A 27,441-nucleotide genomic window follows, 5' to 3' on the forward strand; every position below is an offset into this window, starting at 1 on the left:
CGGCCGCCGCCTCGGCGGCTCCGGTCCCCATATATAGTCATATCCACCGTCAACTGGGAGGCCGGCAGGCGGCAGCGAATGGGCGCGCGGCCCCCGCGGGAAGGAGCGGGGAGGGGGGAGGGGGCGGAGGGAGGAGGGGGGAAGGGGGCAGGAGAAAAAAGCTTTTCCAAAAAAGTATTGGCTGTCTCGAGGAATGCGGTCGCCCCCTTGGGAAAGTACATATCTGGGAGCAGCAGGCGGCTCCGCGCTCGCACTCCGGCTCGGCCGCCCCACCGCGCGCTCGCCTCGCCGCTCCCGCCGCAGCCCCAGGGCCCCTCGTCGCCGCCACCATGGACGCCATCAAGAAGAAGATGCAGATGCTCAAGCTCGACAAGGAGAACGCCTTGGATCGAGCCGAGCAGGCGGAAGCCGATAAGAAGGCGGCGGAGGACAGAAGCAAGCAGGTCTGCGCCTCCCCGGCCCTGCGCCCGCCCCGGTGCCCCCGAGCCCTGGGCGCCTGGCACCCCTTCCCGGCCGCTCACCCCGAGGACGGGGGCGAGCCGCCCCCCACTCCTGGGCCACCAGGGTCGCGCAACTGAGAAGGGAGAGGGGAAGAGCAAGACTCGGGCTTATTCTAACTTTTTGGTCTCGTCTGGGGACCTTTATTTCCCTCCTCTACTTCCCAGAGCCCGCGAAGTCAACTCAAGTCCTAGAGGCACTTGATTCTCGGGATCGGGGATCAATGTTGGATGGGGGGGGATGGTTTGAGGGGAATCGAGTCCAGAAAGTGTTAGATATTCTTCTGGACTTTTGACTGGAAAGAATAAAACTGGGATAGAGACTGAGCGCGGCGGGGGGGGGGGGGGGGGGGGGCAGTCTTGAAGTTTTTTCCTAAGAACAAAGATGGGACAGAATAGAGAGTACGGCCCGAAGGCCAGGGAGACAGGGGCGTTTTTCTGCACCCCCAGTTGTGGACTTGAGCCCGCTGAGGCCTCGGCAGGAGCCTCGTCCCGCGGGAGGTGGGGGTGCAGGGTGGGCCACAGTGCGGTTCCAGCTTCGGGAGAGAGGAGGTTACCTAGAGACCCTTGAACCCCAAGTCGGCGGCGCCCCAAGCCGAGGCCCCAGCCAACCAGGCGCTCGTGTGTTGTGTGTGTGTCTAACACCCGGTCCGTGCCGGCCGCCCGCGCCCGCCCGCCGCTGCCCCCCAGCTCGAGGAGGACATCGCGGCGAAGGAGAAGCTGCTGCGGGCGTCGGAGGACGAGCGGGACCGGGTGCTGGAGGAGCTGCACAAGGCGGAGGACAGCCTCCTGGCCGCGGATGAGGCCGCCGCCAAGGTACCCGGGGCGCGCGGCGTGGCGCGGCGCACGAATGGCTAACTCTGTCTCTCTCTTTCTCTCTCCCTCCCTGTCTTTCCCTCTCTCTCTCTCCCGCTGTCCCTGTCCTTCTGGTTCTGTGCACCCACACCCCTCCCCTGCGGGATCACGCTGCCTGCTGCACCCCACCCCCACCCCTCCCCGTCCCCCACGGCCAACTCCCAGCTGGAAGATGAGCTGGTGTCGCTGCAAAAGAAACTCAAGGGCACTGAAGATGAACTGGACAAATACTCCGAGGCTCTCAAAGATGCCCAGGAGAAGTTGGAGCTGGCGGAGAAAAAGGCCACGGACGTAAGTGCACGCACACACTACCTCCCTCACCTCCTGCCCGGTGGCCACTCTGCCGTCACCACAGTGGCCAAGGAGCAATGGAGGAGGGTCACCTCCTCCTGCTGGACACCCGCACACAGCCCTGACATGGCCCAGAGCACTGGATGCTGCCTCAGACTTCTATTGCACACATTCATTTATATTTCATCCACTCCTCTTTTTCTCCTTCTTTCCCCCACTCCTGGGGGTGGAGGTGGGCGGGTGAAAAGCTGGGAGTGGAGTGGCTGAAATTGGATGCTGGAGGTGAACCTTGCCTCCCTGGTGGCAGAAAACCTCTGAGGTGTCATCACCAAGGTTTGTGCAAACAGAATGCCTGGTTTTCTTTACCTTCTTTCCTTTGCCGCCTTAGGTGGGTGGGAATGCCTGGTTTTCCATGGTGAGTCTAATCAGGGTACAGAGGACCTGGCCTCTAAATTGAAGGAATGGCATGGTGCTACTTTTACTTAGAAGGCTGAGCTTGATGTTGGAGTGCAGAGACCCCTGAGGCTTCCTTTCTCACTAAGGAAGCCTTAATCCAGCCCTTAAGATCTGCCTGGGAAGATGATACTTGCTTGGGTCTGCAGTCTGACAGCACTAGATCCTGAAAGTACCCTGGGAGTTATATATAGCTCAGTGCTTTATATGGTATAGTGAGCTAACTGCCCCCTGCCCCTCCTGCTTGCCCCACCCCCACCTGTCAGCCTTCTGACAACCACCACATAGTTTCAGGGGTGATGCACATACTGCAAAAACTCTACCAGCACTTTGTCCACTGCACTTTGGAATCTTTTTCATTGAAGAGCCTGCCTCTTCTGCCCCATAAGTCAAGCCAAGCATCAGATTTCCAAAGGAACGACTTCTTTTCATACTGTTGGATTCCATTGTAGAAGCTCATTAAGGCTAGAGGCCCAATTAGGAAAGAATTCCTTGGGAAGTTAGTAACAATTCCAAGAATGTATGAGCACCGGGGAAAGCTGTGCCCAGAAGTTGAACTACCAAGCACAAAGGCAGAATTTCTTGTATGAGAGTAAAATGCAAATTGCTGGAGGGTCTTGGGTCTTGAAACCAGTAAAGGCTTTTTGTGGCTTGAAAGGCTTAAAATGGAATCTCCAAGCATGCTTTGTAAATGAGAAATCCAGACATAGGACATTTAGAATAGACAAAAATATTTCAATGACCGTCAAGATTATTGGAAAGGGGTTCACAGAAGCACTGACTTAGCTAAAACATTAAAGTTACAAACTACCTGGCTTTAGAAAAAGAGCCAAAAAACACACATAACTCTGCGCCTGCTTTGTATAATGTAAATCAGATGTCTGCTCCGTATAAGGTTAAATGGAGGATGTCTGTCTCCCCCAAATTCTCCAGCAGGACGTTTATTTAGCTTTTTCAAAAGAGCCGCTGATAGATCAAGGAGAGATATTCCTTATAAGGAAAAGAATGCAGAGAATTTGAAAATAGCCCAGTAAGACTGAAGGCAAGAGAAGGAGAAAAAACCTACTACAATTCTTAAAGGGAAAAAAGATCATAATTATTGTAACTATGTAGTGCTATCATGTCCTTATGAAAAAGTCTTGTTTAAGGGAATGCTGGAATGAGGTGGGGCAGAAGTGGAAACGAGGATATTTAAAGCCACCTTGGAGGGGGCGTGGTTAGCAGGGGAGGGAAATTTTTGAAACTGTTTTGGTTCTTTTTTTTCCTACCGGAAAACTGTCCCTAATATGTTACTTTTCGTTTTGTTTTGTTTTGTTCTTTCTTTCTTTCTTTTTTTTTTTTTTTGTACTATATTGATCGTCTTCCCTTTTAAGACATTTTAGGTTGTTTGGAACCTGTAGGGATGTTGAAGAACATTTGCGAAGAATTGCTATATTTAAAGTGATTCCTAACTAGTAAAAATAGCCAAGACTTAAGGAGAAAGAGACTGATATCACTAGAGAAAGAGGGAGGTAGGTCAGCTTCCTGAGGTAGCTTCATACTACATTTGGAATGAGGATACTTTACTGTCATTACTCACCAGTGTAAAAACATTTTCATTTTTTCCTACTACTAAAAACGTTTTTCTACTTATTTACCAACATACTTTACAAATCTTATTCCAGAAGGAGGGGGTCTTCCTAACTTGAAAGATTGTAATTCACAAGGTAGCACCCTGGTGGTTTTGGTGTGAAATTTTTGGTGTTCCACCTAAATGAGCCTGAAGGGGATCAAAGGCTCTATTTTCTCTCTGGCCCCCCACTCCTTCCCCAATAATTGTGATGTATCTAATATTTGCAGTATGTGAGTCTTTATTCCTTGTAGGTCTTTGCTTCCTAAATCAGTAATTCTCAACCTTAGGTAAACAGAATCTCCTAGGGAGGTTTTAAAACCCCTAATCCAGGCTGCACCCCAGGCCAATTAAATCAGAACCTCTGGGAGTGGAACCCACGCATTAGTATTTTTTAAATGTGAAGCCAAGGTTGAGAACTGCCCTAAACTCTTGTATAATGACATCAGCATGAAAATGAACTCACCTGAAACTGTCTTTCCCAGGTGTTTGAAAAGCAGGACGTTAAGTCATTAGTTGGCTGCCGAGAGCACTTGCAAGTGTCCAGCAGTTTCCCTGGCTCCTCCTGGAGGCCCCCAGACGCCCCCTTCCTCCACCTTCAAAGTTGGAGGCCCACAGTCTGTACTCCTCTAGGGGAGGAGTTGTAACCTCCCTCCTGACCAGATGAACTATGTGGAAACAAAGCCAGAGGCTCCACCTACAGGACGTGAGGGCACATGCTGAGGTTTGTGAGAGTCTCAGCCGAGACTGCGACAAAGTCCAAAGAAAATGAGTGGGGGAAAGCAAAGGAGGAGGGTCGTTGCTGGGCTTTGGAGGGGGAGGGGGGTATCAAGTATATTTTTTATCCTTCATTATTCCCACACTTAAACACATCAGAAATTGACTTGAAGGGCCTCCTGTGAGAAAGGTGAGGAAGAGAGCCGTGAGACTTAAAAGGCATTTAAAAATGCAGCCCAGTGGGAGAATTGGCAGAGGACGGTTCCCAGAGATTGGGTTTTCATCCAACTGTAGCCAGAGGCTCTCATAGGGTTCTGTAGCCTTCACGGCTGTGCCTTTTTAAAGGCATCTCAGTCCAGCCCAGAATTGGTCAGATTCCAGAAGATCTCTGAGGCTGATCTAAAACCAGAGAAGTTTGTAAGTATAAGGGACCCTCGAGATGATTGTTTTTATGGAAAGGAAAGTGAGCCCCAAAGAGGCTCGGGGCCCTGAGAACACAGCTGGTTATGTGCCCCCGCCTGACTCTTAAGACAGTGCCTGCATCTATTATCGCTAAAGCGATCATTTAACTATGTACAATGTATTGTGCTAAGTGCTTTGTATGATTTCATAATCCTCGCCACAGCCCTATGAGGAAAGTACTACTATTAACCCCACTTTTATAGATGAAGCCCATAAAAGTCCAGTTATTTGACCAAAGTCAACAGCCAGGAGAGATCTAGGAGCCGGATTCTAACCTAGGAAGGCTGCATTTAGAAGGTTTAATCACAATGCAATATGTTAGTGGCTTCCACTTCGCGAGTTTGGTGAGAGAGGAAGGTTGTAGTGGTTAGGCTCTTGCGTGCTGGGGTTCTTTAGGTCCCTCTGGGGACACATTCAGGCCCCAAACCTCTCGCTCAGCTTCTCTCCTCCGGCTTGGGAATCCAGAACTCCCCAGTGCGATGATCCCGCCGCCAGTAGGCGGCACCGTCGCCCTTAACAGCCAGGTCCGTTACCCTGGGTCAACGTGGAGCCAGGGAGGGGCGCTGGGAGTCCAAGTAAAATCCCTGGCACGCTGGCCTGCCACCCGGCCGTGCCCAGCTCTCCAGGTGTCCCTCAGCGCGCCCACCGCCTCCACCCGCCCGGATGCCGCGAGCATGCGCAGTATCTCCCCGGTTTGCAAATTCCCGGGGTCCGCGGCGCGCGCCCCGCCCCGCCCGCTGTGCCCGCCCCCGGCGCTCGCGCACCCGCCTGCGGTTCGCCTGCGCCGCCGGGGAGACCGCCACTTCCGGGCTGGTCCTGGGCCGCTGGGGGCACCGCCGTTGTGCGGCGCGGCGCGGCGCGGCCTGGGCGGGGCGGCTGGGCGCTCAGGAGTGCGGTAGCGGCGGCCGGAGCGCAGCAGCCGGCCTCTCCCACCGCAGCCCGCCGCCGCCGCCCCGAGCGATGGCCGGGAGCAGCTCGCTGGAGGCGGTGCGGAGGAAAATCCGGAGCCTGCAGGAGCAGGCGGACGCCGCGGAGGAGCGCGCGGGCAGCCTGCAGCGCGAGCTGGACTACGAGAGGAAGCTGAGGGAGACCGTAAGGGACCCACCCATCGCCCACCCACCCCCACCCAGAGGCGCCTCCGCCGCAGTCGGGCCCATTGCAAGGAGCAGGGCCCTCCAGAGCCCACCTACCCCTGCCCCCAGGCCTCCGGGGGTGCACCTGGCGCACCTGGGGCAGCTGGCGTCTGGTTCTAGGGAGTGGCCCTGCCTGTTCTTTTCAGCCCTTCCTTTCCATCTTAGCTGGTTTAAAGTAAAAGCTCCGAGGGGAAGCAGGAGTGGTGTTGAGAAGGTTCTGGAAGCAGCACTTTCCCAGAAAGGGCTCTATTTGGGGTTTTTTTTTTTGCATTCGGCCCGGGTGTCTTGGGTCCCCCGGGATGTGCACTTTGCGCTGCTAGCCTTATTTACTCGAAGGGTGGGGAGGGAAGAGGGAAATCCTTTTGGAAATCCGTTCCTTTGGAAAGGGGCGCTGACAGGGCAAGTCTGGGGTACTGCCAGACTTTAGGGCCTGGGAATGCTAAACTCCACCATCCCCATTGACCATTGGTTTTCTGGAAGCCTGTTTCTTTGTGGGGGTTGAGACATTGACAGCGCCAGGTTCTGACTTAATGGTAAGAGACCCGTTCACCGTTTCCTTTGTATTAACCATCTCTCCTCCCTAGTGGCCTTATACAGACATTCCTTTGTTACCGAGTATTGAAAAAAGTTGGCTAAATGTCCACAATGATTGGGTGTATTCTCTTGCCGGCTTCCCCCTCCCCCATGTTGAATGTAATACCTGGTGGCTTCCTTCCTTTCTCCTAAGGCAGGAAGAGGATTTCAGAGGTAGTTCAGGCATTTGCTATTTGTTGGTTTTTGAGTGTGTGTTTTAAATCAGGATACTCAAACACCTTGGGAATTTAATGACAAGCATAATATGGTGTCCAGCTGTGCTTAATATGGACCCATTCTGAGTTGAGTAAATCCTGTTGGTTGGGTGTTGGTAATGGCAATATGGCTGGCTGCAGAAACTTCAAGACCTGTTTTGCATAAAATGCATAGAAGCAAATGGGTTCTCTTAGGAGGAAGCCCTAACTAGAGGAAATTTGAGATAAAATACAGAGGGGAATCGGGAAATTAATAAGCAAAAGATAATTTTCTTGAGAACCAGTCAGCAGAGACTGCATAGATGTGTCTGAATTTGATAGGGCAATAAATTGATTCCAGTTCCCTCTCTGACTGGCTAGCCGCTGTCCTTGAGCCATTAAAACTAATAGAAGATGATGGATAAGAACAAGAACTCTGGACCCAGACTGCCAGGATATGAATTCTGGCTTCCGCTACTTCCTACCTTTGAGACACTGGGCAAATTAACTTCTCAGTCTCTCAGATCCCTAACTTTAAAATGTGGATAATACTAATACATGCCTGTTGAGGTGGCGAAGGGAATTAGTATGTGTAAAGAAGTTACAGCGGTGTTTGGCACAACAGAGGAAGTGCTAAGTGTCAGCTGGTATTAAAACTGCACAGCACTTGGCTTTGCTCGTTGCCCCTTTGCCTTCAGTTCACCACCTATCAGAGGGTCTTTAAAAATGGGCTGCTCGTTTCACTACATCTGAAAACACTCCATATAAATGCTTTTAATCAATTTTTTTTCGTTTGGAACTTGGAGAGAGGGCATGGGCAGACTGGAGAAGATGTTTGGTTGAAGTGATGTCAGTGGCGGAAGTCAGTAGAACTCCCCTCACCCTCCTAAGAAAGGGAATATGTGGTCCTATCCAGGAGCGCCTTGTGATTGAGGTTAGAAGCAGAAGATTCATTTCATGAAGGGCACGTTGTTACTCTTACACTCATCTTCTCTTTTGTGCGTTTTCATGACAGTAGTCTTCCTGTGCCTGTCGGCTAAAGGTGATGCTTTCATTCTTTTCAAAGTTTTGTATTTAAAGTGGTTTAATTGGTTCCGGGTTTGTTTTTTTTTTTTTTTGAAAGTAATTTGGAAAACTCTACCCAGGTGACCCGACACAGAACCTTTTTAAGATAGCAGTTTGAGGACTGAATCAAACCATTGAAGAGACCATTTCAGATTGAGAGTTGTTTCTGACTTCTGCAACTGGAACTTAGAGGTAGCTTATTGAAGGCGGCCTCTTGGTAGTTGTCGGAGCTGTGAGTTAAGCTAGTCAGTTTATCTTGGCAGCAAAGATACAGGTTTAGTGACAGAATCCTGAGCCACTGCAAAAAATATCTGGAGAGTTGGCTCTAAATTCTGATTCTCAAAAGTTTGGACATGCTATAGTTAATTGGCCCAATTATGTCAGCACTTACCTTGGAAAAATTGGCTATTGCTTATTTCCTACTGGTTTGTTTTTCCAAGGTGTGTGGGCCCTTCAGACTGTTGGAATGAGGATACTTTGCCTGATATAATGATTGACTCTGGGTCTTGTGACCCACTGGGGTTTTGTATGTTTTTTGTCATTCTCAAAGGAAAAAGTAGCAAGAAGGAGGCAGTCTTTCCCCCTTTCTGGGTGGTATCCCCCAAACAAGGAGACTTAAAGTTACAGCCTATAGGTTCTTAACTGGTAATTTTATTATTATTATTTATTATTACCACTTTTGAGTTGGTAAATATCTCTGAAACCAGGAGGCTCGAGAGTGTGCTTTGTGCTCACATTGGCACCCCCGGTTCCTGGCAGTAACTGGAATATATACTCATGATTTCTGTTTTCATATGTAGGCAAGGCAAGGGCACTACAATGCCCTGTTCATGTCCGTTCTCCCTCATTATACAAATATGCCTCATAAATTACAGGCCTTGGCACAGATAGAGGAGGTTGTGTTTATCTGTTATCCATGGGAGTGCCCCTTAATGTCATCAGTGGTTTTTTTCCCCCTTTCCTTACCATATAAGGGCAGAAGTTTAACTTGGCTGTAGTCACTTGGTCTTACACAGCAAGTTGGGTGAAACCTCTGTGTAACTACAGTTTGCGTGAAATAAAAATGCCTGACCTTTGATCATCCCATGTTCCACTGTGGTTCAGTCAGAGCTTTGAAAACATATTCCAGAGGATCACTTTTTAGGCTATCATGTTATTTTCCTACAATTATTTTTTTCTTATTAGTATTAACTAGAATACCTTTTTTTTTTTTTTTTTTAAAGAAAAAATCTTTTTTTTTTTTTTTTGGGTTTTTGGTGTGTTTTTTTTTTTTTTTTTTTTTTAGTTGTATTGGCTAAGACATCTGGATTTCATGAAAATGTAGGCCTCATAAAAGTTTTCTTTCAAATCAGACTTGAAGTAATATTTTGCTGTATTGTGGTGGCCATACCCTTGATTTCCGTGTGGTGCCGTGTTGGGTGGGGGGCAGTGGTGTGCCTGCCCTTGTTTTCTGTGTAGGTAGCTAGTACCTTCGGTTTGGGTGAGGGGACAGGGCAGGCACAACTGCGAAGTGCCTGGTGGTTAACGGCAGATCTGCAAGAAGCTAACTGGTAGCCTTTGCTAACATAGCAGTCTCTTTTCTGAGGAGCTCATTACATGTTGGGACACAATAGCACTTTTGAAATAAAAGAAAGCAGCGTCCCAAATTGAAAGACTCCACCGGCAGTGTCAACACACGGGCCCGTTGTTAGAAGCAGCTAACGCAGCACACGAAGGGTGATGTCCATGCCTGGAAATAATCTGCGTCTGGGGTCTTGACCCTTCCCAAAAGCCTTGTTAGTTGTATGTGCTTTTAAAATAACAGATACTCGTGTGGCTGTGGGCAGAGGTAGTCACAGGTTACATCTTAAGTAGACTGCCCAGGTTCTGTGATGAAAGGAGCCTTAGAGAATACCTAAATAAACCTCAGAACTTAGAAAACACCAGAAATAAAAGCTAGTGAAGGTGAGAGATAGGAGCCTTTTGAACACAGAGCATAATCCCAAATACACACATACACGTGTGCACGCGCGCGCGCGCACACACACACGTGCAAGTAAAAATAAGAGAGAAAGAAGTGCTCTGAATTCATTTGTGGAATTAAACTTAATTTGAATTCTGGGGACCCAAACAGCGTTGTGACCATACCAGTATGGTAGGGCCTGAGAAGCCAGAGAGAGTCCAGGTTTTTCCCAGGGAAAGCTTTCATGGGGATAGACTTACCCCAGACACTGCCCTCAGGTCCCAGCTGGAGCCTACAAGCACCTGTGCCTGTCCTGGGAGACCTCAGGGGCAGCAGGTATTGGCTTCCTGGCTTGAGAGCAAATGCTCTGTGTCCATACGGGAGGGGTCACCCGTGAGTGCTCTGTGATGAAGTTTTTGATGTAATACCACACCATATTTCAGAAAGGACCAAGAGGACTTGTTTAGTGGATGATATTCAGTACAGTAACTCTTCTAGGTCTGGCTGGCCTCTGTCACGGAAGCCTTTCTTTCGCGTGGGGAGTTGTGTTAGGGGAGGCTGTAGAGGACCTCCCACTCTGACATAGGAAGAGAGAGAGTGCCGGAGATCCCTGGAGGCCATGAGAAGTGACAGAACCCACACACGAGGACCCAGGCAACTGGGGCTTTAGTCTTGTCTCCCACTGATGGCCTGAGCATAGTCAGCCCTCTGGATCAAAGATCCCTCTCCTTTGTTTTGAACGGAGAGCTCAAAGAGTGGTTCCCACAGGATTAGCCAGCTTCTGTGGATGGTGGGGCGGGGAAGGTGCAGGAATGGAACAGGTTGCTTATTTATATTGCAGATGCCTGCCCTCCCTTCCGACCTCCTGAATCAGAATCTCTAGGAATGGGGCCTAGAACTTTGCATTATTAATGCGCACCTCCTAGTGGATTCTGACACTCAGCCAGTTGTGGGAACTGCTGAATGATGCCTAGGGACTCTTCCAGCTAAACAAATGAGACCCCATTTTGTGACCTACCCACATGTCTGCTCTCTGTGTGCGAACATTCCTAGCTCCTAGAATGGACCTCCATTCCCAGTTGTGGCTTGGGTGCCCTATATGAAACCCTATATGAGGTCCTATAGGACACAACCCATAATGTCAGGAAGTCTAAGTTTCTACAACATGCCCCCAGGGAAAGTTAGTGACATTTATAAAACAGGGTCTAGAACTAAAGGAGGGAATGGTTAGAGTGAGAGGCAATAAGAGGGAAGATACAGATTGATGTGGGGGACCTCTCAGGGAGGGAGCTCTTGTGTACAGAGGCAGGAACGAGCATGGGGTATGGTTTCCTTATTCTCGGGTGCCTCAGCCACATGAGCTGGGGACCTAGACTGCCCTGTCACCCAGAAGGTCCTTTCCTTAGAGCAGAAACAGTCTTCTTTCTGTGAGTAGGAAGTTCTCAAGGTTGGGGCCCAGATGAAACACAAAGCAGAAACTTAGAATGTGGTGGATACAAGAAAACATTTGGAAAATCTTGTTGACATTTCTCTGGCCACAGCACCTGTAACAAAGATATTTGCCTTCAGATTAAAAGAAATAATAAAGAAGGGGGGGAGAAAAATACTTTTGAGTACATGACATAGACATTCTACTATGGTATTTTTGTTTTTGCTCTTCTTTTTTGTTTTCAACTTTGCAACTTGCGTGCTTATCTTCCCCCCTGCCCCCCCACCCCGTTCATAAAGGGAATAGAATTTTATTAGAAATGGAAAATACGGAAAAGTGAACAAAGCAGACCTGACCCAAAGTATACCCTTCATGTACACTTCCTTCCAATTTTTAAAAAATAGAGCTAAAAAGACAGTTCCTTGTATGTAAGAAATGTATTGTTCCTATTACCCTCACCCCTCGTCTAGAAAAAACCATACTCACCAGCTGGTCAGACTTAGCAGAACCCAGTAAGGATTTACCTTGTAGGCCAATGTGGTCGTAAACTGTCCTCCTCAGATCCATTTCCCTTTTCCCCTATTCTCTGACTCCATCAGCCAATTATTACTACATAATTAATTTTTGATGAGATAAAAGTGTATTTGAATTTTTTATGAGTCCTTCACCATGGTTGGAGATACCCTAATCACCTCTTTTCCAGACAAAACTTGGCATTTAAAATTTTATAAATCCTGATGAGCAAAGAGCTGGATGTTCTCAGATTCATTTCATTCAAGGCCATAAGCACAGCCTCTCTCTAACTACACGTGCCTTTCAAACCGTGTACGTCATGGGTCCATGAGCTAAGAAAGTTGCTTTGTTTAAATTAGGTTGATTTTACTTGTTTTATTCAGTAGACATTTACTGAGCCCATATTGTGTGCAGAGAACTGTGACTCCCTACATGTAAGAGGCTTCCTGTTGAGTAAAGAAGACAGGAATATAGATAGAAATCACATGGGTGCCTAAGTATGTATGTATTGTAATTTTTAGAAAATTCTCAAGTGTCCTGAAAACCTTATCACCCCATGATAAGCACATATTCAAAGTGGATGCGGATGAGGACATGGTACCTGATTAGTAAGTGCTAGCTGACTTCCATGCATAGTATCTAAACAGACCCTAATGCAGTGTATATGAGGGACCATCACAGTCTTACAAGTGTTCTGAGGCTCATAGTAGCAAGTGCTTGTAACAGTAGGTAATCATCGCATCCCCCAAAAAGAAACATCTTAATTCAGATACAGATACCAATAAAAATAGTCTCTATACTGCTTTCTCTACAGAGTTTGAAACTTTTCTTGTAGCAACCTTGTAAGAAATGCCAGTAAGCTTATCTCAAAAACACATGGGAAATTTATCTTGGCCCTGCTCCAGCATGACCAAGTTCTGCAGGGGTCACTGAGAAGAGGGTGGGAGAGGGGCGGTTACTGGATTTCGTTGCGTCTATATGGTGTATATCTTAGAACAGCTGAATTTTTAAACATTTTAGTTCTTTTATAAGACTCCTTTGAGCAAGTGGCCAGGAGAAAGGAGAATGCAGACCCCTGAGTCTGGTTTCTGGCTGTCCTGCTCTTGTGTTGTGCGGCCGAGCCTGGGTAAGTCTCACCTCTGTCCAGCCCTCGCGCCCCAGTGAGTGAGGTGGCCTCCTGAAGTGCTCCTTGGGCAGTCAGGTAGGGCCAGTGTGGAGTTCTGTGGAACAAAGGAACCTAGCGAGAGAGCACTTGCTCACAATCCCTCTGGCCGCTGAAAATGGTGCGTGTAGACTTGTAAACACACAAGTGTGTGCATTCACCGTATCAAATCAGCGGAGCCGTGCCTCCGAGAACTCCAGTGGACCGGGGCTTGTGGTGCGCCTGGAGGTAGCTCCCCACAGGGCCAGCCTTCCTGTCTGAAATTGGCGTTTCGGGCTCCGCCACTTCCTGAAGGCGCTGCCCTCGCTTTCTCTCCTGGTCTGAAGTACCTTTCACTCTCTCTGCCTAGGCTGAAGCCGACGTAGCTTCTCTGAACAGACGCATCCAGCTGGTTGAGGAAGAGTTGGATCGTGCCCAAGAGCGACTGGCAACAGCTTTGCAGAAGCTGGAGGAGGCTGAGAAGGCCGCGGACGAGAGCGAGAGGTGAGTGCACCTCTCCCAGCCCACCTTTCCGCACCAGCCTCTCCTCCGGGTGCGACAGGGGGGCTTCCCTGATCTTTGGGGCTTAAGAGTTTTAGAGTCCCTTGGTGGGACCATTTCCTCAGTCAGTCCCAGGTATAACTTTGCTAGGTTTCTTCGTTTAACATGAGTGGGACACCTGTGTGCCAAGCACTATTTTAAACCCCAAGATTACAAAGAAGAGAAAGATCCTATTCCTGCCCTCATAGAGCTCACCGTCCAGCGAAGGAGAGGGACATTTAAATGAGATATTCTAAGGATGCCTATTGGTTCCTTCATTCCTGCTGACCACAGAGCAGTTAGGCATTTTTTAAAAGATAAACTTTATTTTAAAATATGCAGAGGAGACTGGGCCTATCAGTTGTCAAATAACCCAAAAAATAAGTGGAAGAGGAAGCACAGATAAAACAGAAATATGATCTGCTAAAGTAATTGTTTTGGGCTTAGTAACACTGATAAGACACTCATGCACATGTCAGTACAGTCGGATACTTGCGTATTCTGAGCCCGCTCCCTGTAACCTGGCTCTTACCTGACTGATGTCTCCAAGATTCAGCTTTGTGGTAGTAAAGGAAAACCATGGCCATATAGCCCAGCACAACTCCATGCGTTCTAGAAGGCATTTTCTGGTGTGCTCAGCCGCTCAAGCTCATGTATTCATATTGCACAGAAGCATTCCAAGAACAACTCCACGAGACTAGAGAGAGTTCTCCTGCTGGAGGGTTGAGAGAGTAGTGTGGCGGCTCAGAACGCTGGGAGTGCGGATCCGGGCTGTGACCTGGGCAGGTGAATGCAGTCAATCACTCTTTCCATTTCTCCCTCTTGGATAGAAGTGAGTTTCTGCTCCCTGCCACCAGGGATAAAGAGTGATTTCAGACTTGAAGATTCAAGAAGCTTTTAAGCTGAAGTTTCCAGCTCATTATTCACTGTTGCTTATTGTTTCTTCCCTAACCAAGAGTTTTGGAATTCCTTAGGATGACTCATCATCTCTTACAGTACACACATACCAGTGGTTTTGTGGCTGATTCTTCCTGAAATATACTTGTTAGTGAACCTAAAAGGCAATCTGGCAATGTTAGACTTGGTAGTAAAAAGGAATTTAGAGGTCGTTTACACCAGGCCCCTCATTTTACAAATGAGAAAACAAGGGCTTAGCAGGTGATGAGGCCTGCCCAAAGTCTCAGAGCGAATTGACGGCCAAGCCAAGACTCGAATCTCAGTCTTCTAATATATACCGTAGCACTTCATCAAAAAATAGTGGTTTATTTATCTGAACTGTCTGCTTAGATTTTGCTAAATGAATCCCATTTTAACATGACTTAATCCATAAAACTGTAATACATCACAGAACAATTAACATTCTCCAAAACTTAACACCGTGGGATCCAAACGTACATATCAGCATAGACATTGGTATCAGTCCGTTTCTCAACACCTCTATTATGAAAGAATTCTATTAAAGGCAAAATTCATAGTTTCTTATCTAAAGTATTAGGTTGACCCATATGAAATTGCCATTTTTACAGGTCTGATGTCATCAAGTATCAGCAATTTCATATGGTTCAATCTGATATTTACATTTGTAGCTAATGGGGTAAGAATAGCTACCTTCTTTGTAGGAAGAAGTACATGAAGACAAATTTGTTTTTGTTATAACTTTGTCCATTTTCACGCTGAAGCTTCCCACCAGGAAAAGGAAGAAATCCCATTATTTATATAGCAAGTAAAGTATGTTGCTTTTCCTGTTCCCATGCCTCCCAGTTTCAAACAGGATCCTGACATGGTATCTTTCATTTAACATTAGATCCCTAGACAGTTTCACCAGTATCAAAAGTGAGGTTTCATTCACAATAAACAGAGAAGTGTGTGGCTTTTTCTGTCTTCAGCTCTGGAAACTCTTGCTTCATGGGTTGGAAAGTAAAAACAGCTCTGTGCTCTATTTGGGTCTGCCAGTTATACCAAGCCTCACAAACCAGTGCAGTGTAGGTTTATGTTGGTCTCCTCTAAACCTTGGGTCTTCCTGCTTGTCTTCCTTTTCAGAGGCATGAAAGTCATTGAAAGTCGAGCCCAAAAGGATGAGGAAAAAATGGAAATTCAGGAGATCCAACTGAAAGAGGCCAAGCACATTGCTGAAGATGCCGACCGCAAGTATGAAGAGGTCAGATCTTGGGGCCCAAAGCCTCATGGACTCCACAGCAGTGGCCTCGGTGGGGGCCAGGGAGCAGTGCTTACAGCCTTGTGTTCTTTAGTGAAACGATCCGCTTTGTTGGTGGAAATGGGTGGTTTTGAGAAGGCAGAGTTCCTCTGTCTCCAGAAAACAGTTCTGATTTGATCCTGCTAAGGGATCCCAGGCTTTATCATGAAGCCAGTCCATAGCACTGAGAAGGACTGAAGCTTCCCCCATGATCCCCCGCCTTTGCCACCCCCAGACCAGGACAAAAGACCTTTGGCCAGAAGAAGGGAGAGTTGGGCCTCTTGTCCCTTGTGGAAAGAGCCTCTCGTATTGTCACCATGCAGGCCACTCTTCCTGGTGTGATTCGCCTAGCACCATCCCGTTCACGCAGCATAGAGACACAGTCCATGCACCAAAGGCCATGTAGATTCAAGAGGCCCTTTTCAGTCTATCCTCTCTTTTCAATCCCACTGTCAAGAGAGGTTCACCAGTGAATCAGCTTCTGGTCATGCCCCATGAGAACGACCTCCTATGATGATAAAGCTAATATGACTTGTTTCAGTTTTCCCTTAATGTATCATGGCCATCTTGAAATGGTATTGACACTACTTTTTTCCATCATCATTATTATTATGACCACCATTATTATTACTATTATTATTATTATTATTACTACTACTACTACTACTACTACTACTACTACTACTACTACTTCCAGGTTACCCTCCTTGAAATGCTTCAGAGGACCTCTTCTCCCAGGTTCTTTCCTCCACTGAATACCGAGTTGACTTCATTAGTCATCTTACCGGCTCATCCCATGTTAGCTTTTGTTGCTGTTCTGTTGTCATTTTTAACCTCCTCCACAAAGAGGAGGTTGAGGTACAGAGCTCTAAACTGATAGAGTTCTCAGGAGTATTTTCAGTGTTTTTTGGCAGCCCCTACCTTTACAGCATCAAATGCAGCATGTCTCATCATGCTGCTATTTTTGAGATTGTGAATTTTATATCTCTCCCTCCTTCCACACTTTGGCTGGCTGCTGTGTAATTACATGGACTTCACCTGGGTCAGACTTAAAATGAGACTTCCTACTTATAACCAACTATTCTGGTCTTTGTGAGCAGAAGCCTCTGGCCTACTCTCCATTGGCCCTCCTGGTAGAGAGTGGCTTCTCTCCAGCCCACGAGAAAAAGGGCCATCTTATTTGTCTGTAAGAACGTCTAGGGGCTGATGGATCCAGTACCCGCCTCCATGCCCTGTCCCCTTACTTAACGCTTGCCAGCCGCATGGTGTGTGTGTGTTGTGTTTGTTGTGCTGCAGGTGGCCCGTAAGCTGGTCATCATCGAGAGTGACCTGGAACGCGCGGAGGAGCGGGCTGAGCTCTCGGAAAGGTAGGCGGGCCCGGTGCCGGTGTCCTGTGTGTGGGGTGCTCCAGAGCAGTGACTAAACAGCATGACCTTCTGGCAGCTGCACATTTACCTGTTTCAGCTCCGGGCTCCTTCTGCGCTCATCTGCCGTGGATGAGCTGCGAGTATGGAACACGGAGGACTTGTGTGGGGTGTCTGTATGAATGCGTGTATCACTGCATGCCTTCCCTGCACACTGATTTTGAGAATGGCCTTGTGCATTTCCTGTGTCCACTAACAGCCAAGTTCGACAGCTGGAAGAACAATTAAGAATAATGGATCAGACCTTGAAAGCATTAATGGCTGCAGAGGATAAGGTACTGATGGCTCACGTGTGGTTTTAGGTTTAACTGCAACCCAGACGTCTTTCAGCTTCCAGTATCTGCCGGTTCGTTTGGTATAACGACACCCTCTGCTGTCTTCTGTCTTGCTTTAAATGCTTTCTTTGGGTCCTTTATACTCCTTTGTTTTTCCTTCATAAATGCTCTTTGGTGCAGCCAAAAAAAGAAGCCAAATTATCACACTTCAGAATTGTTGGATTTTGTCACCCTGCCTTGGTGCTGTTGCAAGGTTGGGGACAGTGTCCTTGACAAAATGGAGCATTTTAATACCTGACGATTTGGCTACTTTAAGGCAGCCCTTTGTTCTCTAGGACTCAGTTCTCACTTTTTCCCATCCCTCTCCTTTTTCTCTCCTCCTTCCTTGGGCTTGTCTCCCACCCTTTCTGCCTCTGATCGAAAACGTTAGCAAATGTGCCGAGCTTGAAGAAGAATTGAAAACTGTGACGAACAACTTGAAGTCACTGGAGGCTCAGGCTGAGAAGGTAGGCCAGGAGCACGGTGTGGGGGAAAGGCGTCTCATAAGAGCTGCTCAAAAGGCATGCACTCTTTCTCGTCTGAGGCCCCGCCGATGAAGACAAGAGTCCCTTAGGCATTTTATTTAGCAAATGGCATCATTGTGAGGTGATTTCCTGATGGTTATTGGATAACAGATTCTTTTTTTTTTCTTTTAATAGAGAACATATTTTATGTTGAGTATGTGAGTCCGTCTGCAACAATTTAATTTAAACCAAGCGCCACCTGGCTGAGTTATCTTGTTCTTATCCCATGTAAAACAATAGGCAAGAAAACAGAGAATGTATTGTAGCGTGCCATTTGATATCAGAGGTTCCATTACCTCCTAAGAGATCCTCAACATCTGTTGGCTGGGCTGGCACTTTCTTTGTATTTGAAGACCTGAGTATAGAGTGAGCTGTAGCCTGACATCTGGAATGCTCTTTCTAATTACAGTACTCGCAGAAAGAAGACAAATATGAGGAAGAGATCAAGGTCCTATCTGACAAGCTGAAGGAGGTAATATTATGAGTGTTTTAGATGAAGCCAACTGGATTTTAACTGAGTCCCGTTTTTATGGAGCTGGTCAGGGCTTCTTCATCTCAAAAGTATGGTGAGCCCAGTCAGGAATATTCAAAGGTGGTCCTGGAGTTAATGTGCTGTGCTAGTGACGGACTGACAGGCCATTCCAGACCCATTTCATGGGTGCTGTGCTTGACTTTCATTCTCTAGTTCTCCCTGTATTTGTAGCTACTAGCGATGTAAAACTTCCCAATTCTGACTGAAATAAATGGCATCCTTACAGGCCGAGACTCGGGCTGAATTTGCGGAGAGGTCAGTAACTAAGTTGGAGAAAAGCATTGATGACTTAGAAGGTAAGATCTTAAGTTTTATTTTTTATTTAGTTCTTATGGTTGACTACTGACCTTGCAAAGCAGTTTTCCAATCCAAATGCATCCTCCTTGATACACTTCTTTGCTCTTGCACATTCTTCCTGTCTGCCCTTTGGGGTTTTCATTCTGTGGCTCTTAAACTCTTGGACCTGAGTCCTCTGCTCACCAGATGACTGCTAGCCACCAGACGAGGCCCGTCTCTCTGTGACGGCAGATGCCATCCAGCTTGACTTCACACTCTGAGAAGTGTGGCAGGTTTACTTGTCATTGTGGGTGAGGCGGTTGTAGGTTGGAGCGACTAGCGTATTTTCTGCTCAGTGATACTTCCTAATTGTCAGAGTGGCATGGATTTGTTTTTAGACACAACTCATCTTCCAAGTAAGAATCCAATATAAGGGTTGGGTTTAAGTCCTTCATATCTTGGCAAATGCTCCACATTCTGAAAGGGGTGTGGGGCTAATAGGACATTGTTGTTTGAGATTATATTTAAGCCTTTCTCCCCTAAGGTATGTAGGTTTTGTTTTAGTAACACCCACCTTTGTCTCACAGAAATCCTAAATGTTGAACTCTGAGGCGTGTGGAGGGTCAGCTATGAAAAAGAATACAGGGAAATATTTAAAATGGACAAGAAAGGCAGAAGGGGCTGGCGAAGGCACCGGGCGTTGGTGCTGATGATAACCAAGCTGGTGGGGAAGAAAGGGTGACAGATGGTTGCAGAACAATCTGCCAGAGTGCAGCAAAGAATGAAACCCTCCTCATTACAGAGACTAAACTGGAGACTCGGCACAGCACCACCCTGAACGTGTGGCTCCCCTCGCTTCTCAGGCCCCCAGGCCAGGAGCAGGGTAGCTTAGCAAGAAGGACCCCCCCCCCCCCCCAGGAGCAACTCACAGGGCACTCAGAAACCGATACCCCAGGAGTCTAGTTTGGTCAGGAAGTCAGTGGTTGGAAGGCGGAGCCAGATCAGGATGACAGACCAGAGACAAAAATTGTTCTTCCAAAACACTGCCCTTGGATATTTTCCCCACTGTTTATAGTCGCAGGTGGCTGACTGCTCCAGCGCCATGAAAATGGAGCTATAGACAGGAGAGGTGTGCTGTCACCTACCCGGCTGACAGCCTTCTGTGGTTTCATTTAGGGTTTAACATGGTTTACTGCTATACCAACCATATTTGTGATGATTTTCATATTGGGTCTTTCTTGTTTTATTTTCTAATGGCTTTTGTTCTTTTTGTTTTTGTTTCAATTCATTTAAAAACAAAACGCACGCCTCCTGCATTGGCCACCTGCTGCGACACCACTTCCTTCATGCACTGCCCCTTTCTTGCTGCTGTGTCGGGATGGCGTCTGCGCCACCCCCACTCACCCTCCATCTCTTGATCACTCTCCATGCCCTTGCACCTCTGCCTTCCACTTCCTGGTCATAGACGAGCTGTACGCTCAGAAACTGAAGTACAAAGCCATCAGCGAGGAGCTGGACCACGCTCTCAACGATATGACTTCCATGTAAATGTTCATCCTCCCTGCCTGCTCACATCCGTGCCCTCATGCTAATACGATAAACTCACCACTGCTCCCTTCTGTGCTTCCAGAAGCTCCATCTTCACACCTTTCTGTTCACTCTCTTTGCATCACCTAGGATAGTTTGGTTTTGTTCACATTCTACTAATACAAAAGCCAAGCAGATTAAGTCTATCTGTACAAATCATTTTCCTTTCAGAATCTGTTTCTTTCACAATCTCTGAGCTAGATTGTTCCCACCAAGCAGTGAACTGAAATATGAAGGACTCGAGAGCTACCCTTTTAGGAAATCAAACTAGGCTCAAGTAAAATTGAAGGCCATGCCATCGTGCACAAACTTCCCCAGAAATATCCAAAAAATTGGTATCCTGAGATTCAGTTAAATACAGTATGATCATTTTTGTAAAAGATCTATAAATTTAAGGAACCCTAAAGTTCCTTAAGTCCAGTTATTGATGATCTGAGAGGAAATTGATCCGGTACAGCCTAAGAAATGGTGCTGTGAGAGATCATCTCTTCCTCACTTTTAAGAATTCTGGAGAGAAATGGTTCATCTGCTGAATACCAGAGCCTTTAATTTTCTGTGTTTAGATAAAAGGAATTGAAATACTCACAACGAACGCCACACTGGTGTCAAAGAATTGGGAAATAAAACCCTGATTGCCCAGTATGAGTTCGGGAGTTAATGCCCACTTTTAACTGCATGAGGCAGTGAGAGTTGGAGTAGATCCCTTGTTTTCATGAGAGCTTTGAGCATACACAGCTAATCCGCATATTGCTAACTAAACCTAAGCATCACACTTCTCTGCCTCTTGAAATTCTAACCTGGAGCTTTCCACAGAGGGTTCCCTTCATTCTAATAATATGGCACTGAATTCCATGTAAGCTGGAAATTTCCAGACCCACCTATGCAGGGAAATGGTAGCCTGAAGGGTGTGGCCTGTCCCTGCCACCTCACAGGTTCTAGAGTCTCCACATCACCATAAGATATATTGACTATCCCCATGGAAAGTAAAAAGAATTCCATGCTCCCTTCCCTCGTTTGTAAATGCGGGAGTGAATCAGAACCTCTGTCTCTAAGGTCTTTTCCAGTGCAAAAATGTGGTGATTCTATAGGGAAAACTCGTACCATTGTGTACGATTAACTATTCTGAAAGGTGGGTTAGCTTAAAGTCTGTTTTTAAACTGTTCTTGGGTCTTCTTGGCAATGGCGCCTCGCCCGGAGGGGCGTGTGCCGGCCTTGGGTCCCGACGCTGGTGGGTGCGGATGGGCATCCTCCTGCAGGTGCGGCTGGCAGCGGGTTTTGCATGTCTGCTTCTGATCTGTGTGTCAGGTGCTGCTCTCCTCTGTTAGTTTGGTTTTCCTTTTTTCCATTGTGCCACTTTGTTTTCTTTTTCTCTCACCTTTTCTCCTCATGCAGATAAGTTTCTTTGCTTCACTTCTCCCGAGACCCCTTCATCAAGCTGGCTGTCCCACCTCTCTGAGCTCTGCAGTTTGTCTCTTCTCCAGCTGACCTGGCTCGTTCCTTTAGCCTCCTGCCTCAGGGCCAGGCACACTGCTTTCCATTGTACAGAAGCTCTTCATTTCAGTGTCAAATAAACACTGTGCAAGCTGTTTCTGTTTGCTCTTCTTTTTACTTATTTGTTGACATTTTTTTGTTTCAACAGTGAATAAAACTACAAATCTATTTCACACATATGAGGGTTAGTTTTTGGCTGCTCCCCCACCCCCCCATGCTAAACATTAATATTAAAAGTTTCTAAAGCAGTAGTTCCTTACGGAACTTTTAAAAAATACTCATGCGTGGGTCCCTCTCAGAGTTTTGGTTTGCAAAGGTTAGAATGAGGCCTGGGCATCTCCGGGGGCGGGGGGAGGGTGGTTTGTGTTTTTGAGAGGGTGATGGTTCTGGTATGTAGTCCTCGTTGAGAACGTCCGCACAGAGGACATTGCTTGCTGGAGTGAGAAGATGTGCCTTGAACAGTATCTTCCTCTGCCAGAGGTTTGGTGTGGGATGTGGTGAGCCCCCTGTGTGGATGCTGAGGTGGCCCTGCTTGCAGGGACATGACTAACTAGCGGCCCACACTGCCAGGAATTCACATACCGGGATCTCGAAAAATTACTTGTGTCCTGACGGTGGTAGTTGAGGTTATTGTTGATCATCCTTTTACAGCCTAAAGAACCATTAAAGCTTTTTAAAAGTATATTCATTACTCAGCCACCTTCATTTTGATCATGAAATGACATCTTAAGTTTTCTTTTTTTTTTAAAGATTTTATTTATTTGAGAGAGAGCAAGAACATGAGCTGTGGGGAGGGACAGAGAGAGAAGCAGGCTCCTTGCTCCACAGGGAGCCCGACTCAGGGCTCAATCCCAGGACCCCGGGATCGTGACCTAAGCCGAAGGCAGACGCTTAACTCACTAAGCCACCAAGGTGCCCCTTAGTTTTCTAAATATGATAACATTTAAGTCAAGGTTCATTTTTGTGCCCTTAAGGACATCACGTATTTTTTTAGGAGGGTTTGTATGTACATAATCTTTGTGATATCCTTCATTTGTAGGCATTTTTAAAGATAGCCATTGGAGTTGATTTTTTTTTTTTTTTCCCTAAAAGCGAATTTAGTAGAAATTGTTCAGAATAGAGTTATATTTTATTTAGGCTTTACTGGTTCACTTCAAAAACAGCTAAGTGATTTTCAAAGAGAAACACATTGCAAAATTAGAACTTTAAAATGACGTGGACTTTTGTTTCTTAATTCCCAGCATTTCTGCATCCTCAACAGTCTGGCTATATTTCTCCTGTGCTTTAAATGTGGGTGATTTTCATCTCTTTTTGTTAGTCTGAGAGGGTTGATATATACCACTATAGTCAAATAAATTTAGACAAACTGAAAATAATGTCATTCACTCTACAAAGACTTCAGAGCAGAAGAAAAATACTCTTTTTAAGAGGACCACAAATTATTTTAATAGTGTTATAGTAGGCTCTCTAAAATTTAGAATTGAGTCAGTGTCTCTCCCTTGGGAGTGTAGACTTCTTTAATTTCATGGATTTTTTTTTTCCCCAAGCCTCATTGGGTCTGCTTTTGACTATGATTCCTGTCCTTTTTTTTTTTTTTTTTTTTTTTAACTCCTAGTGATAGAAGTGGGCCCTTCTCTGAGTGACCCTGTTTCCTGCTATAGACAAAATGAGGAGTCTGTGCAGTTAATTCTAGAGGCACATTTTTTTTTTCTTTTTTGGAAACCCTTCTAGAGACTTTCACACTTTCTATGTAAGAACATTCTACAAGGGGAAATGGGAAACTAATGGTTTAGGAAGGCAAATCTAGACTAGCCCCAGAAGGTGTGGGTTCACAAGAGGATCAATAGCGACTTGAATCCGTCCAGAAATTGTCAGGGCCCAGGTTTCTATTTCAGAAGGCCAGACCATAGCTGTTGCTACTGCAAGAACCTGGTAGGATCAAACAGAAAGCACTGCTGAGTCTGGGCCCTAGAGGTTCCAGACGTCTGGGAGGTAGGACAGGAAGGGAAGACCCTTCCAAATGTGTAACTGTTTCTGGTCCCTGCCCTCAGGCCACCCGGGCAGACCAGCTCCATGGCAGCTGCAGGGGAGCCGGTCCAAAGGGGGGCGTGGTAGGAACATCTGTCATTTCAGCTGAGTTCACATCGACTCTGGGTTCTCCAGGGTTTCCCTAAAGTTCTTTCATTCCAGTTTGGCTGGACATGGACTCGGCAAACTGAGACATCCTGCCCGCCCATGACGATCACCCCACATGCGGTAATGTGAATGTGCCGGTGGGGTTTAGCTTTGCAACCCCAGAGCCACATCCCTTACACAAGACACTGTGGAAGGCAGTGGAGATGTGAAGAGATGAGCCGGAAGTGTTCTTTGCCCCTGATGAGCTGGCCTTCTTGCTGGAAGGTAGAGGAGTGAAGCATGTCTGAACTCATAGATGGTGTACACTTGGAGCTACATGGAGAAGGTGACATTTGACTAGGGTTTTGAATATCCAGAGAATGTGGATGAACAAAAAGGACAAGGTAGCAGATACTTCAAGCTAGAAAGCCTAGCGCATATGGCATCTTCCCCCCATCTCCTACCACTTAAGAGAGGAAGCTGAAATAAGACTTGATTAATCTCCTGACACACCTGGGGGCCGGAGGCTGGATGGTTGCATTCTCCCCAGGGGTAGGATTGTCAGCTTTTCAAGATCAGTTAAGTAGAATTTCTGGGTCCAGGTTGTCACTGTCATTCGAACCAGTTGTATATCCTCCTGCTTTTCATGGTAAGTGCCAGGTTCTTGTCATTTTGGCGGCATCCCCTGGGCCATCAGATACAGCCTGACACCTGTGGTTGGCCTCCCTGCTATGTGAGCAGATTGTATGCCCTAGTGTAAAGTTGACATTGCACTGCTCTCCCTGTGGGTGTTTGAGATTTTGTTCACTCTCTATACCTCAATCTCGCACCATGCATGAATGCCATTCTCTTCAAGAAGTAAGCAAATGAATTTTAAGTCGGTTTCGTGTGGAGATGAGTGCTTGTTGGTTTTGCTGTTTGAGTAGAGTAGCACCCTGTATGGTGGTGACTGGGGGAGGGACAGGGAGCTTAGTTCTGTGTTTCAAGGACTGTAAATGCAGCAGCCACTGGGGGCCCCCTCTCGGTACTTCCTGAAAGGAAAGCCAGCCCCGAGAGTGCAGATGAAAGGGGTTCTGGGAAGAGGTGGGCAAAATGGGCAGGTTGAGGTTTCACTGTAAGTTCTCCACTATGACGCTCGGGCTGTTGCCAGAAACTGCATGTGGCTCATTCACACAGTGGTTTTAGTAAGGTGCAAGAGGAACATCTCCTCTCTCTCTCTCTCTCTCTCCCCCTTGCCCCTGTCACTCCCTTTCCCTCCCCGGCCACCGAGAGAAAAATCCTGGCTCTTCCTAAGTCTGCCAGGCCTTTACCGCCCACCCTTCTTGGGCGAGGGACAGCTGACCACCGGGGAAGGGTGAGCTGCTCAGCAGGTGACCCAAGGTATCTCTGTGTGCTGTCTGTTAACTCCTTTACCAAATCTGGCTAACCTCTCTTCCTTCTGCCTCCTCTCTTCTGCTAACCTGCTTGCTGACCTGTCCAGATCAACTCTACCAGCAACTTGAGCAAAACCGCCGCCTAACTAACCAACTAAAGCTGGCCCTGAATGAGGATTAAACTTAAGTGGGAAAGAGCTTGGGCTGAATTCTAGGAATGGAGGCCATGGGCAGGAAATCTATGCCGTACCTTCAACTAATAGGGCTGACAACACTTGCTTTCTGCAGAATTGTACATGGAAGGAATTAGCTAAAAAGCTGGCTTCACCTGCGTTTTCCTCTTATATCTGGAATAATTAAGTTCTCTTTAAACCCCGAAACTGCTTTTGTGGTAAAATTACGTATATGTATATGGATTAAATATTTATAACAATTCAATCGCAGGTCCTCTTGTTTGAACTGATACATAATGAGGACCAAAAATTGTTTTCTATTTCCTACAGAGAACTGAGTCCTGCTTTAAGTTAGAAAGCCAAAGCAGAGGAGTAACTATACACATATATATATTATATATAGGATGCAATATATAATATATATATACACATATAGCTATTACATATTCATATTCCTAACTTCGTAATATCTGGTATAGTGTTTGATTAAATGTACCTATGCTTGGGCAAAATAGCTTTTGAAAACAGGAGCTCATGTCAGAAGTCCCTGATTGTCTGAAAGGTATGCTTTTATTCCGTCTAATGGTGTTGTTGGAACCTGGTGAGAATGTCATTCTAATAATAAATAGAACACTATAAGAATAGTAAGAGAATGTCCTACTGAAGTGTGCATGAAATATGTTGATACTCATTTTTTTTAATGAGCAGCAGAAATAAATCGTTTTAAAAGTTGTCAGAAAACCTACTTCATCTTTGTCTTCTGTGAGATTGTGTTACAACACAGCTCCCAGACCTTTACCTGCCTGTAACTCAGAAATGTCTGCTGTGTTAACTGCAGTGCTGCAAGTGCCCATCCCTGTCCCCACGGCGTACGGCCCGTGGACCTCTGCCGAGCCCCCCCTGCGCTTTATTCTGAGTGGACCCTTGGTGAAGGTTCAGCTGACCGCTCTGTGAGAGCCCGCTGTGCCTGTAGTTCCTTTGGGTCAAAGACGTCTTCCCCCCTTTGCGGGTCCTTGTCTGGAAATGAGTAATACCTTACCAGCATGCCTTGTCCTAATCATCTCATCTTTGTTTGTGACTGATGTTTGCCTGCCTAAATGTAAAAACCGCCACTGTGTCCAAAGTGCAGCTATTCATGACTTAATTTTCTAATCCCACCACAGAGAAAGTGGCTCATGCCAAAGAAGAAAACCTTAGTATGCATCAGATGCTGGATCAGACTTTACTGGAGTTAAACAACATGTGAAAACCTCCTTAGCTGCGACCACATTCTTTCATGTTGTTTTGTTGTTTTATTTTGTTTTGTTTGGAAACACCATGCTTACCATGAAACCCCTTAAACGCATTTTTATTTACTTTTACACTGTCACAGAAAACAGCCACGAAATACCAGCTAGGTCAGGGGATGGGGAACACACACACACACACACGCACGCGCGCGAGCCCATGGCAGGGCCGTAATGACTTAAATGTGCCATTTCCCAGGTTGCCGTTGCCACACTTCATAGAGAGTTTTGCAACCCAGTGTACTCAGCCAGTCCAGGAATCCTCACTAAAGCAGAAAGATTTCCACTCAGAGTGCCAACGATGTATTCAATAGGCAGATTAATGTTGAAAACACAATCAGGTGTGGATTGGTGCTACTTTAAACAAAAAGTCCCACTGTGGTCTTTCGTTCAATATTGTACAATTTAGAATTCTGTCCAACACTAATTTATTTTGTCTTGAGTTTTACTATGAGATGAGACTGTGGGTCCTGTATGCCTGAAGTCACTAAAGCCAAGGGTTTGTAAGGCACGCTGCTCTTGTAAGACTTCTATCTCCTTCTCGTTGGCACACTTGTGGCTCATTACAACTTGTAGGATAGCATTCGATGTGGATTTCCACTCTCCATTTCTCCATGTTAAAGATTTAGGCACTACGTACAATTGGTAAAGAAAAAACATTTTCTTAAGAGTTATAACTATATGTAAACATTGTATAATGGTATGGAATAAAATGCACATTGTAGGACATTTTCTAAA

General features: G+C 46.6%; 1 protein-coding gene across 21 annotated transcripts; it reads left to right on the forward strand.

The window, feature by feature from the left end:
• The first annotated feature begins 179 nt into the window (after positions 1–179).
• Positions 180–27,441, forward strand: TPM1 (tropomyosin 1). Of its 21 annotated transcripts, none has more exons than XM_032417090.1 (10): positions 202–443; positions 1,518–1,643; positions 13,245–13,378; positions 15,455–15,572; positions 16,905–16,975; positions 17,738–17,813; positions 18,280–18,342; positions 18,629–18,698; positions 20,144–20,222; positions 21,658–21,850. In XM_032417090.1, the coding sequence occupies exons 1-10, from the start codon at positions 330–332 to the stop codon at positions 21,659–21,661; spliced, it is 855 nt and encodes a 284-aa protein (XP_032272981.1). In that variant the 5' UTR covers positions 202–329; the 3' UTR covers positions 21,662–21,850. The 21 variants fall into 21 exon arrangements, with proteins under 21 accessions (XP_032272987.1, XP_032272980.1, XP_032272988.1 ...); XM_032417108.1 differs by lacking the exons at positions 20,144–20,222; positions 21,658–21,850 and adding exons at positions 1,188–1,313; positions 26,581–27,441 and having other exon boundaries at positions 228–443; XM_032417096.1 differs by lacking the exons at positions 17,738–17,813; positions 20,144–20,222; positions 21,658–21,850 and adding exons at positions 17,232–17,307; positions 26,581–27,441 and having other exon boundaries at positions 180–443.

This window comes from Phoca vitulina, unplaced genomic scaffold, assembly GCF_004348235.1.
Source record: "Phoca vitulina isolate PV1807 unplaced genomic scaffold, GSC_HSeal_1.0 scaffold20, whole genome shotgun sequence".
Lineage (NCBI taxonomy): Eukaryota > Metazoa > Chordata > Mammalia > Carnivora > Phocidae > Phoca > Phoca vitulina.